General features: G+C 38.8%; 1 protein-coding gene across 5 annotated transcripts in view; it reads right to left on the bottom strand.

The window, feature by feature from the left end:
- Positions 1–13,413, bottom strand: part of GOSR1 (golgi SNAP receptor complex member 1) — a 33,542-nt gene that overhangs the window by 19,284 nt on the left and 845 nt on the right. For all 5 annotated transcript variants that reach the window (XR_012631710.1, XM_074890480.1, XM_074890477.1 and 2 more), the window contains exons 3-6: positions 11,790–11,877; positions 11,472–11,579; positions 10,947–11,038; positions 10,687–10,761 (exon numbers count right to left, since the gene is read on the bottom strand). Coding sequence is in view for 4 of the 5 variants with exons in the window: in XM_074890480.1 (XP_074746581.1) it covers positions 10,687–10,761; positions 10,947–11,038; positions 11,472–11,579; positions 11,790–11,877 (363 nt within the window). In the remaining variant the exon portion in view is untranslated. The remainder of the gene's footprint in view (positions 1–10,686; positions 10,762–10,946; positions 11,039–11,471; positions 11,580–11,789; positions 11,878–13,413) is intronic.

The raw sequence follows: 13,413 nt of genomic DNA, 5'->3' as shown, positions 1-13,413 counted from the left end.
GTCAAGGAAAGAGCAAACTCCAGTGGAGCTGCTTAGCTAGTTTGGACAGTCTCCTACAGTTGCTAATGAAGACAAAAATTGGTGTAGAAGCCTACTCACTGACTGAGACCCAACACAAGAGCATGGCAAGGCAAACATATCTAGGGTATACAACACCCAAAGAGAAAAAATTTATACTGGAGGACTGTGCAGACACCACAAAATTCACTCCTGTGTTTTTATGGAAGATCAGAAGTAGCACCTGCTATGAATGCATGGCATGCAACAGCACAGGGAGGAAAAGCAATATATTTGACTACAAAGCATACATCTTACACTTCCAGCATGAGAAGAGCTAGTTGGCCAAAAACAAAGACATGAAGCAAAATGGGCATTTTCAGGGAAGAGCAGTTTGCCCACAGAAACCACGCTGAAAGCAGAGAAAGGTTCAAATACCTACACAAACTGCTATCTTTTGTGGGTTCCCTTTATATGTTAATTAAGGCATAAATCTGGATGCTAAGGAGATGCAGTGTTTTCACGCTTTCTGATGCAGTAGAATGCAATAAGAGCCTACAACAATCAAACATAAAAACCAGCACAAACATGAGCATTAAGTCAATGTATAGATTTGCTCCAAAGGAACAATACGTTATTAACAACATCAAACCTACAACCTCTGAACATGGAAGCTTATTTCTACAGATCATTGTACTGGGGCGTCTGACACTCAGTAATCACTTCAAAAAAGAATGAGGTAGTTGCAAAATTGGAAAAGAAAAAGAGCACAACAGCACAACATCACACTGCTTTTAATCAATGCAAGCAATTTCTTAAGTCTAGAATGAAAGGCACTGGAACATAATCCATTGCTCTAGGCAGGAGTTAACCGACATTATTTGGTGTTGAATTTCCTTCCAGTGGTTCACATGTGCCTTGTATATAAGGACAAAAAGCATGCAAAAGGCATGCTTTTCACCACAGGGAAGAATCTGCCAAAGGATTTCCAGAAAAAAAAAAAAAACAAATGGTGAAACCTACTCCCTCCAACCTGCAACTCTCTGACACAAAATTCCCTAAAAATTGGACTGCTAGCTACATCATCAAGTAAATGTCTCAACAGCTTATCAATTCCAACAATTTGGACTTAAGATAAGCTAACATAAGTACTTTTTTGCAGCTGTCTAACATCTGTAAACATGTCTACATATGCACCATAACCAATGGAAAGATTAGTTGTTCTAACTCAGTTTAAAGAACAATTTAATGGATGCAAGCAAGTACCAAGGGGTGCTTTCACTTTGTGGGGAAATCCCTGAACACGGGGACCCACCTTCACAGGTCTGAGAACACCAACAGGTTGTTTCTCCTGGATTTCCAAAGGGTACAGTCTGCACCTCCATTGAACTCCATGGACTTGTCTGGGAATTATCAACAGAGTGAAAGAAATGTTTCTGCGAAAAGAGGAGTTAGCCAAGAAAGCTCTTTGGCGCATAGAAAGACTACTGGGGAGAGTGCCTGATGTTTGAGAGTCCCAAGAGGGTGAGCAACAGCAATACTTCTTCCTTTAAAGCAAATCTATAAGGAAATAAGAGCCTTCTCAATAATCTGCAGTATACAGTTTACCCAAAGAACGCAGTTAAAAACTTAAAATGAAACCAGCTCCCATCGTCTAAATGAAGTGCAGCAGCTGGTTGCCTATTAGTAAGCATAAACCCAATGCCAGGATGGCACCAACAGCCACATAATGAGGTTTCTAGGGGCTCTCTATGCATGGTTGTGAAAGTTCCTGGATAGATTGACCCTCCCATATAATTGCTCCATATTACCCATAGGAACAAAGTTAAATGAACTGAGAAGGGCAGGCCTTACTGTAAGTCATTATCAGCAACCACAACTGTCAGAACAATTCCAGTAACTTACTAATGGACTATATCGGCATTTCCTCAAATTTTACATGCTGCATGCAGAACCAGCATTCAGTGGGAATGCTGTTTTCATTATTACCTCTGGTTTAAAACATACCATTTGGCTTATACCTTTAACTGAAGGGAAGGACCCTCAAAACCAAGCAACAGAGCCTTTGATATCCAACACAGATTTGATGAAAAATGAGCTCTTCCAAGATAACCTGTCATTACTGATTTGTTGGGCACACACAGACAAGATAGATGCCCAACTTATAAGAAACACAAGCTGTTTATAATCTGTACTGTAACAAAAAAGATTGTGCCACTTTTCTAGCTCAGTGGTTTTTGACTAAAGCTAGACAAAGCTAAAAAAATTGTTCTACTACTCACACACTCCTAAGCAACCAAGAAAAGAGAACACAAGGGGGAATGTCTTCCAGAAAAGCCCCATCATATAAACAACGCTGTAATTAATATCTTTTTAATTTCCGGTGAAGCTAACACAGAAATGAAGTGAGAGTTATCCCTAGGATGACAACCCAATTTTAATTTGGTACGAAACCCTAAAATATACATTGATAGAAATGTATTTTGCTTCCTAACTGCATTTTCACCTGCTGTGGTTTTGAGGGCTTGTTTGGCAGTTGTAGAAAGCTGTATGGCTTTCATCCAGGACTTGCCCAAAGCACCTAATGTTACAACTATCTACCTGCCCGTAAAGTTTCAGAACACAATTCTTAAAACTGCACAGTTAACCATACAATATAATGAACACCCATGGTTTGACAGTCAAAGTGCACACAACATTTAAACCATCTACAATCCAAATACAGGATGCAATTCATTAATGGGTGAAGAGCTCAACATTTTTCTTCTGACCCAATTTCACTGTGTTCTTAGGCTTGCCTTTTAATCTAAAACTAAACAAGATGCATTCTTCCAGAAGTGTGACTATACTTAACATAAACAAGTCTCTCAAGTGAGAGGAAAGCACTCTGCATCTTTCACTTGACAACAAAACTAAGGTCCTTGAAAGGCTCTAAGCAAAACCGTATTATCAGGCCAAAATAGGGATGCTTTAGTGAGAATTTGGATCTAGTTCTGCTTATCGTCATGGATTTGATAGAAAGTATGTACCCTCAGCAGATGGAGGTTGATGCTTTTTAACAAACCACTGGTCAAGTAACACACTTAGGTGTCTGCATAGCCTACCATTCAGCAGCCAAGAATGACAAGAACCTCATTCTAATGCATTACTACATAGGTTCAAATTAAATAAACTCAAGAATGACATTTATACAGTTATGTGATAGCTTTCCAGAGATATGGTCTGTATTTGAGAAAAATTGAAATAATCACTATTTAACATATCCATATAAATCAAATGAAATTCAACAGCTTGTTTTTACTGGAGGTTCCAATAGCAAATAATGAGCAATCGCTTCTGGCCTTAAAGAATAATGAAGTACACAGCACGCTGACAAAAAAAAATGACATGCAGCATTAGAATAATGATTTTCAGATTCCACAAAATAAATTTTATAAAACTCCACCATTGTTGATTCAGTTCAAAAGATGCACCTACTTTTCAGAACCAACCCATGTAAGAAGGATTTCAGTACTTGTCAAAATCCTAATTTCAATACAGACCTTGGGAGTGTGGGGGGGAAGCTGTCCTAGTTAAGAAGCAGTGTTGAAAGGAAAGCTAAAAACAAATAAAACATGCATCACTGACTTGTTTATTTCTGAAATGAGCAAGAAACTTCAGAAGCAAAGCTCTGAAGTTTGAAGTGTGGCTTTATATCCCTCCCTCCCTCTCCTCAAATCAAGGGCATAGCGTTGTTTCCAAGGTAAAGCCGAGAACCAGAGACGAGTTTTAGTCCTAACCACCCTTTTCCCATGATATATTCAGGAAATGTTTCACACTGTGTTGTGGGAATTTGTTCTTTAGTTTCTGCAGATATTCATAAAGACCTCAGACAGTTTCTGTAGCCTCTTTCCCAGGGGGTGCATGGAAGTACATGCATAAACCTTCGCATTTTATACAGATGAAAAGCAAACAAAGAGTTTGAGGTTCTTAATGCCAACACCTGTGTGACTGCATCCTTTGTCACCTGGATAATTCAATTTCGTACTGGAAGTTACAGAGGAAGTGCCCAAACTAGGTTTTGTGCCTGCGTGTGGTGGTTTGTTGGGTTTTTTTGTTTGGTGCGTGCCACCCCCCGCCTTTCTTCAAATCATTCACTTTAGACATATTGAGGCATCAAAATATCACAACAGTCATCAATCTCAGGGAAATTATTGATTACGGTGTTTTCTAAAGCAATCCAACTATAAGGAAAGGATGAAAATAAACCTTGTGAGATGAATATAATCTTTTGGGGTAGGTTTGTTTTTTTAAGTCCTAAATACAGCACAGGAAGATGAAAAGCACTAGTTGATTTTACTCTAATGAAGCTCAAGCTATTTTTAGAGGGAAAACCTCTTTTAAATCCTGAAGTGCTTGGCTGATTTTCATGTTCTTTTATTAAGTTATTTATAAATAATATCAATACCCAGGAGAACATCTTCCTTCATTGCCTGCAAGCTTTGAACCTCCCCAAATTCTCATTAAACTATTTCAATAACTTGCTCATACAGTCATATAATTACAGTCACATAACAAGCAGTGAAGTTTCTTTTTTCCAGCAGACATGAACTGTTTCCCTCATTGTTCAGTATTTACTATTAAAATAAGAAAATGGGTAAGTTGTTCTCAGTCTGGTGTTGCAGTTAAGTATAAGATATGCCCAAGTCTCGTATTCAGTCTGGAACTTGTTACAGGGGAAGCTGATGCAGCCACTTACAAAGTGGCCTTGTGTCATTCTGCCATGAATCTTCAAGAGACAGAGATTCTGCCAGCATGCCTACAAATAAAACCCATTCAATCCCATGCCGAGATAAGGCTAAAGGAAGGAATCACTGATGCATAACTGCAACAGAGAAAACTCTGCAGCAATAGGACACAGAGCACAACGAGAAAATGGAATCATATTTTGAAAGAGGATTACAGTACAAGTTGTTGTGCATCTAAGTATGCTTTTGCAATACCAAAAATCCTCCTTCGTTCAAATCCCTTCCTTGAAAACCACTTTATTTGTGCCACTGCTCAGACAGAGCATATATCCCTGCCCAAAAAGTCCGTGTTACGGATATTCAGTGGTAAGTCGGTCAGTAAGGTAATGACCACTGTCATCCTGACTGGCTAACTGAGGCACTAACATGCACTTTTGATGCGATAGTTTCTCAAACTTCCTTATTCTAGAAACGAAGAAAACACGTGAATGGTATTAGGAAAAACAGTGACAAGACCAGTGCCAGAGCTATTGCAATTAATGGCCAGGGAAACATTTTAACCCAGATTCCTCGCACTGTATCTCCCAGTTCAATAGACTGAGCGCTGCAGCCTCTCATTGCTACTGCACAGCAAGTCTGCTGCCAAATTACATTGTAGCCGGTGCTTCTTGGCAAAGTGTCCAGACCAAGGCCATGGATGGCATGTATTGTCCTTTCACAGCAAATCTGTTTTGTTTTTTCATTACTGCTATAAAGCAAAGAAAATTATTCATTATCAAGTGCTGCTTCAGTTAAAATCTGTATTAAAATTAAGAGAACGGAGCGACAAGAAGTCCACATTCTGCTTTGACATGAACACAAAAAAAAAAAAGTTTAATTTAGAGGCAAGTTTTGCAATTAAAAAAAAAAACAAAACCCTTCTTGGGCCTGACTAAAGCGAAGCTCAGCACTTCTGAGGCTGCAGAGGAGGCAACCAGCAGGAACCCAGGGAGGAGGCTCATCACACTCCTCCCTCCCTGCTGCTTCCCCAACCACCTTGGGAAGGAAAAAGGAATTGGTGAATTAGCTGTTTTTCCTGTAGTCTTTCTCCTTCCAAGAGAAGATGAAAGAGGTGCAGTGGTGAAACACCAGAGCAGTTACTGCCCAAGCATCTGTGTGTCCTCCCCTGGAGACTGGAGGCTTCCCCCTCCCTGGGGATGGAAGGAGAGACAACAGCACTTCCCTGGTTTTAATCAAATACTGAAGGTGCACTGAAATCCACAGGAACCTGAGCAGCAACAGCATGATGAAAGGAAATCAGGGCATGCGGAGCAGAGAACAGGGATAACAAAAGAAAAGGCAATGAGATTAAGGCAGAAAACTGGTAGCTTTTTGCCAAAAGATCGACACACCTGTAATCAAAAACCCTGTAAGGTGTCTCTGCATCTCATGAAGCTAACTTCTCTGTGCAGATCAGTATTGAAGTGAAAATCTGTAAGCAACATCAATATTTAGAGGAAAAATGGTCAACAAGTCACTCCCTCTATTAAGATCTGGACTGTATTATGAACAGAGTTTGAAAGCAGTTTCCCGGTGATTATTCTCTACTGAATGTGGCCATTTCTGCCCAAACAACAACAGGAAATTTGAAATAGTTCTGCTGAAAAATGAAATGCAATAATAATAGTAATAAAAATATTCAGTACTCCAGATTACTTTCACATATATGAAGCACTGCACAAACATTAATTTATCCTAATCATCTCCACAAATCAGGTATGTATTATTAATAGCACCATTACGCAACTCCTGCAGATTCCCGTTATTTCTTTCGCTCACTTCTCTTATTCCTCTTTTCTCTTTCACATGCAGAACACATCCCTCTCTGATTTATCTGCTCTCCTCTTTTTCTCCTTCAAAGTTCCTCACCCACCTACTCTGGCACCCCTACCCTCTCTGTTCCCAGTGCTAAACCTTTTAATACACACAGGGATGTTTTCTGTCCACCAGCCACTTCTTTTGGAAAAGGACAAATGTCTAACTTCTGAGCACTGGAGCTGATTAATAAAGTAACAGTCATGCAGTGGCCCTACAGTGACAGAACAGATCTACTACCGCAAATGCTAGCAACCACTAAGTGGTCTAGTTTTCATCTAGTTTTATAATGAATTCATCATAGGTAATAAAATCTGTAATTTCTATCTAAACCTTGGAAGCCTTCATCAACTTTTACACAAATTCACCTGATACGGTAACATTCACATACAATGCAAGTACAAGGGAAATTTTCATTTGCATACACACACAATATTGCAAATTTAATCAAACGCATTAGTCCCTTCTTGGCTGACTTAGACTACAACTCATCAATAACTGCAGAATTTCTCAGGGCAAACACTAAGTTGACAGGACTCTTTCCTCTGAGGCAGCACTTTTCAGAGCAGTTTTTAAAATGCTAAGCTAGATCTATTCATCAAAATTGTTTTCTTTAGATGGAAAACAGTATTACAAGAAAAAGAATGACTTGTTTACCTCCCTAGCCAAAAGTATACGAACAGAAAAGATGAGACAAACACCTTTACTGAATGGCACAGGCCCAAGGAAACAAGCATTCAAAAACCAACTGCAAACATGACCGTGCTAGATTTGGCATTTCTTTAAGCACCTGATATGCCAAAAGATCTGGGGTATTAGGTAGAAATATTAACAGAGCATCAATATTAAACAAGACCTGTCTTCCAGCCTTCCTTTAATTAACAGGTGTTAAAATTTTTATTAAAAAATGTAGGTATTATTGTTTTGCTCTCTAGAGGTAGGTAAAACTATCCTTATCTGTATAGAAGTAGGAAACTGGGTGACTTAAAAACTTCATGCCTTCTATCCACAGTCAATAAAATTTCCAGACAAATCTCCCTTCCCAGTAAAACTCAGAATCAGCCGATTTATAAAATTAATTGGACCAGCAGCGAAGCTTTCAGTCGAAGAGAGAAGAACATGCCATGCTTTCTCTAACCCTCCCAGAACGGGGCTGGAGCAGCGCAGAGCCCAGCATGCCCCCAGCCTGGGGGCTGCCCCAAGCACCACCATCCTGACATGAAAGTGCTCAACACCCCTGTGCCAGCAGCACTGACACAGCAGCCGGCCCCACCCAGGGAAAGAGAATCCAAATGGATGCACGATCCTCACGGCTTAATGGATAGCAGTTTATGTATTACAGGCACAGCAAGGGCTTGCACAGAGCTTCAGCTGTTGCAATTCCCTTGGTGCTTAAGACACGTTGGATCCTTTTATGCATCAAAATTTTGTACTCACAGATTTTTTATTTCCCCTCCTTTTTATGATTACCTACATAAGTAAAATTAAGTCAGACATTTTCCTTCATTCTTCTTTCAGAAGACATGATGTTCAAAATGTGACAGAAAGATAAAAAGGCAGATTTAGGTAAAAAAGCAGAGGTCCATCTCTCCAAAGTCCCTCCCAGAGAAGAGCTTTCTGGCTCTCCTCCTCTTACTCCCCAGTGAGATACCCCCACAAACAATACCGCCTAGGGCTGCCAGCGTGCTTTTTAAAGAGCATTCACGGAAAACACCGCCAAGAGTAAACTCAAGTTTCCGCTTATCCTGTCTCACATGGTAGTGCATAAAGAAAAAGGCTGACAGATGAGTCTGGTACTCTGCAGTGGGGTAATAGCTCATACAGTCTCCATTACCAGATCATGGAATAAATATGTAATAGGTTAAAGTACTTAATATCATAAATTACGCAGGGTCAAGACCAAGTGAACGCTCCAGTATTTGATACAAATATATAATTTCTGTGACATTATTTCATTACTTTGCAGCATATTATAACACAACTGCAAAGCTTCTGTTCCCATCTCCATTTTTCAAGCTCTTTTTATAGGTTTCACAACTTCACTAAAAATACATTTGAGTTTTTACTGCTGTGTCTTTGTGACAATGTATATATATTAATTATGTAGTTAAATCAATTAGTCTAGCACCTTAATTTATTGTGCTGAAAATGCAGCATCAAGACTCACACAAAGCTTGTCAGCTTATCCTAAGAGCATGTTTGGTGTAATCTGCCAGCTCCTTGTGATTTCTTGGGACCTTTTGCTAGCTTTTACAGCTTTTTGGCATTAATAGCTCATTAACTGCTTTCTCTGAAGACAAATATGTTGAAACTCTTTAATACATCTGCCAGTATCTCTTTCAATTCAATTCTCAATTCAAAAGTTTTGAACATCCTGTGAGCTCTGGTTTCTCACCAAAGTTGTCTTCTGCTTCTACACCAGATTTCTTCATGCACCTTAAAGTCATCTCCACCTTGCAGTGGGGTTCCAGGATTAGTTTTGGACCTGTTTCCTAAAGATCCCCAACTCATACTTCTTGTTTTCAGTGTCGTGGGGTTTTTTTCAAGTCTTGACAAATTCAAATAATCACTTAGAAGATGGTTTAACTGCTTCTGAAACTGCCTTATTTAATTCCATTTTTCATGCATTTTTATCCTAAAAACATACTGGAGAGTTTAGCACGTTTAAAGAGGTTAAAGCAATCAATGCCTCAACGAATGCTAGGCTCAAATTCTGAAGACATCTGCCAGAAAATGTTTACAAAATGGTCTAAATTTTCTTCTCTTCAGTGTTTCAAACTTTTCAAAATAGTGCACTCAGAGGAATGCCAGTTTCTTAGAAATATATTTTACAACTCCACAAATATTTTATTTGTAGTCTTAACAAAATGCCAGATGTATAAAAGTATTTACCAGCCCTCCAATAAGAAACCCAAGCAAAACAAAAAACCCCAAATACAACATCGGCAAAGAACCACGTTTACTCAGATTAACTGACACTGACTCTTCAAAGTACAACATTTCAGGTAACATTCACCTCCAAAATATTAAGATTGGGGTTTTTTCCTGGAAACTTTACATTTTCTGATCATGCATGTTTAATAATAAATTCAACCTAACAGAAGTCATAATTCAAGCTTTAAATGAATTAATTTCTAAGTTTTAAAAATATTAAAGAAAATTGAGGATGAAATGGTGGTAAACCACAATTGAAAAACTTGGCTTTCATTTCCTGTAAAAGCTTTTTGTGCAGTTCTGGCTAGAAGTTTAAGTTATCTTTAAGAGAGCACATTTGAGAAAGCCACAGGTAATTTTTTATTTATTTTTTTGAAAAATTAAAGCCTGCCCTCTTGTGTAAGACTGGGGTTTAGCATGGCTACAGTCAAGAACCCAAAGGCATGAAGATCAGTGCTACTTCTTAACTATCTAAAAACCATGAACCTTCTAGTGCTCTTCCTTCCGACTGTGCTGCTTTTGCTGAATGGGGAACACACAAAGCAGCTACTCGTAATCTAATGCCCTTTCTGCAACAAACATAAAAAAAAAGTGCTTTCTATTTTGCTTGTTATCTTGGTCAATAAATAGTTGCAAATTGACTGCAGTTTAAGTGCACAGGTAATTTTGGAATTAGTCTCTTCCATCACCTTTTGTACATATTCAGTTGAGTCAAAAGGAAAAAAAAGGTTCTTCACTGTCTGACAAATAAAGAAAGGGAAAAACAGCTAAATCATTCAGACTTTGTTTTGTTTTTTAACCTTTATCCCAGTTAGTATACTTATAAAGGCATCTACTTCCTTAAGAGGGGCTAAGCATGAAGTCTGAGTCACAAGCGACTTGCAAAAACCCACTGAAGAAAACATACAATATCACTTAGACAAGATCCTGAAGTCAGAATCACTGAAAACTACCATGACTACTACCTGCTATATGCACTTCAGTCAGCATAAGCAATAAATGTTTATCCAGCTGCAGAAGTAGCAGCACTGTCACAGAATACATAGTGCAAGGCATTCATTGTGAACATACACATCTACAAACGGACAAAGTTTTCACGCATACTTGAAATTAAGAATGTTTCATCCCCCAGAAAAGTTAGGCACCTCCAACATAAGTAACAAGTAACACCTACTTTCGAAGGTGTTCGTGTTCCTTCAGGAATAGTTCTGTTCTTCTGTTATTCACACCAGACCCACTTTTATATGATCTAGAATCCAAGAACAAAACAGAATCTTATCACAGCCATAATAAGAGTTGTGAATTCAAGTAACTTTCGTTTTATTCAAAGCACAGACAAATAAGCTAAGCCAAGTATTCTCCTACAGGAGGGTTTCCCACCTTCTCCCTCCGAGATAGTCCCATGCCTTGGCTGTAACACACAATATGACTTACTCGATATCTTTTCGTACTGATCCCAACAGATTCTCCCTTTCTCGTATTGCCAAAAAGTTCGCTTTGGTTTTGTGGAATTCGTGCGTATAATCCTGTAATAAAACAGTTATTCCAAAATTAGGATCCTGAGATCAATTTAACAACACAATATACTCAAGTAAGATCCAACCATCTTTTAAAATGTTAACTGTTCCTTAACACAAATAGGAAATTCACATCAGAACAGACCACACAGACAAGATAATTCATTACAGTACCCTTCCCCTTTTTAAAGACACCCTCATAAGATGACATGCTTTACTGTTCTTTCTTAGTTAGGTACTAGGCACCAATATCACACAAAAAATGCTATTTTTTCAACTCAGAGTTCACTGACTGGGGTGTCTGGATAGAAGAAAATTGAGATGGGATCAGTGGCATTTAAATCTTCTGGTAAGACATTCAAGCATGCTCTAATATCAGCACTGCTAGTAATTATTCCAAACAAGGAAACAAAATAAGAGCAAGAAGACATGTGTTTGTTACCTGCAATATGTCTCTATGACGCTGTAACGTATGCATCAGTGCAGCATTCAGGGACGGGACTCCTGCACTATTTGTGTATTCTGCCATTTTGTCATTTATTCCAGTAAGCTAAAGGAAGACAAAAAAACCCACAAAAACATGAAATGGCTTATTCTTCCAAGAAAGTTACAATGTGTAAGTTGAAGGACCTAGCTCTAATGGCACACGCATACCTTTAGAAACACTTGTCTAACACCCACACACGTTATTTCCTAACATTCATCACAGAAATCTATACTGCAATAGATGCTGAAGTGAAACTGCAGTAACTTGAGTTACCTTTCCCAGAAGTTGTTCAATCTCCACAGCCATGGTCTCAAACATTCTGTCCTGGCTTGATCCATTTAAGAGAGGAGTTGTGTCAGAGCTAAGGAAAAAGAGGAGGAGCAGTTACTGAAAAGTACATCACCTTTTCACAAATGCAAGAAATAAGGAAACACTAGTGTCAGGTGTTGGCCAGCTCTACTACCCAGGTTTCCTAGAGAGATGAATTAAGCTCAGAAAAATTACATTTTCTTATCATACATGCCTTTAACTCTTATCTGAACTAGAGACACAGTATCACCCAGGGAAAATATAACCTCTCCTTGGAAGATATGCCTGACACCAAACACTTGTCTACTACCAGCACGTGTCTAGCACCAATGCCCTTCTCTCCCCAACTTTTAAGCTTGATTTATTTATTTATTGGCAGGAGGAAGCACTGCACTATTAGCATGTTATACCAGCTACATAATTACACCTTAATAACAGTGTTAGGACAACCCACTGACCTATTAAGCACTCAGTGTTCTACAGAGCGATGCAAACCACACAATTTATGCCAATTACAGTTTCATGCAGTACACCTTCCCTATATGCTTTTTAAGGTAAACTAAAACCACAATCAAAAGTCATATATAAGCAACAGAACAGAAGCCCAACACAGGGTATGCCAACCTGCAAAGTATGAGAACTAATACCTTTCAGAGACTACTCATTACTTTGGTAATCCACCATAACTAGAGCAAGAGAAGTAAATTTTGCATAGGACAGCAAAAATAATTAAAACAATTAGATTACCCAGCAAGTAACAGCACTGAGCCAGAAACAAGAAAGAGACTAGGACTCTGATTCAAGAGTAACATGATCATTCTTGAGACTCTCTGAGGCTTCCAGAACCAGAAATTCACGTAAAGGTTCAAAACTAATTCAATCATCAAATAAATAAATAAAAATATCAACACACATACATACAGTAGTCACACTCACAACCGATACACAGTTAATAAGCAAAGAATGGCAGTTTTTAAAGGTTGTGCCCAGTGACAGAGAAGTTGATAATTAGTGCTGTGGAACTCCAGGGAAGACCTCAACTCTAGCCCATAAGCTAGAAAGACTTGAAAAGTTTTATCACATTAATTCTTCAGTCAAACATGAATCTGCCTAAAGCAAACAGGAAGTACTCATATGTGTATGTATTTATCTGGTTCATGTATATATATAAATGTGTATCTAGCTCTCACTATTACTACTCATCTTATGAGAAAGCCAGAAAGAAACTGCTATCCCTCCTGAAGGGAGGGCTGGTCCTCTGAGCAACCTTGGAGGAGTCACAGCTGCTCAGTGCTCCAGTTCACTTACCATTAGAACAGGGATTACAAATACTGCACTAGCCCACCTGAAAGGTGTAAGGCTGAATTCCCCTAATACTGAAGTCCCTGAAAAGCTCCTACTAGTTCAATACAAGAAAAATTGGAAAATAAGCATGCCTTAAAAAGCCCCTCTCATCAGCTCACACACTAACCCCTCAGTTACAAACTGAAGTTTAAACTCAGCCTCCCCTGCTCTCACGCAGCACCACTGCAGCCCATCATGCACCTGACTCATGTGCCAATATCGCTCATTCTTGCATCAAGACCAA

This window comes from Strix uralensis, chromosome 20 (assembly GCF_047716275.1).
Source record: "Strix uralensis isolate ZFMK-TIS-50842 chromosome 20, bStrUra1, whole genome shotgun sequence".
Classification (NCBI taxonomy): domain Eukaryota; kingdom Metazoa; phylum Chordata; class Aves; order Strigiformes; family Strigidae; genus Strix; species Strix uralensis.
Note: the sequence above shows the minus strand (reverse complement) of the source record. Positions and strands in the feature narration are given on the sequence as shown.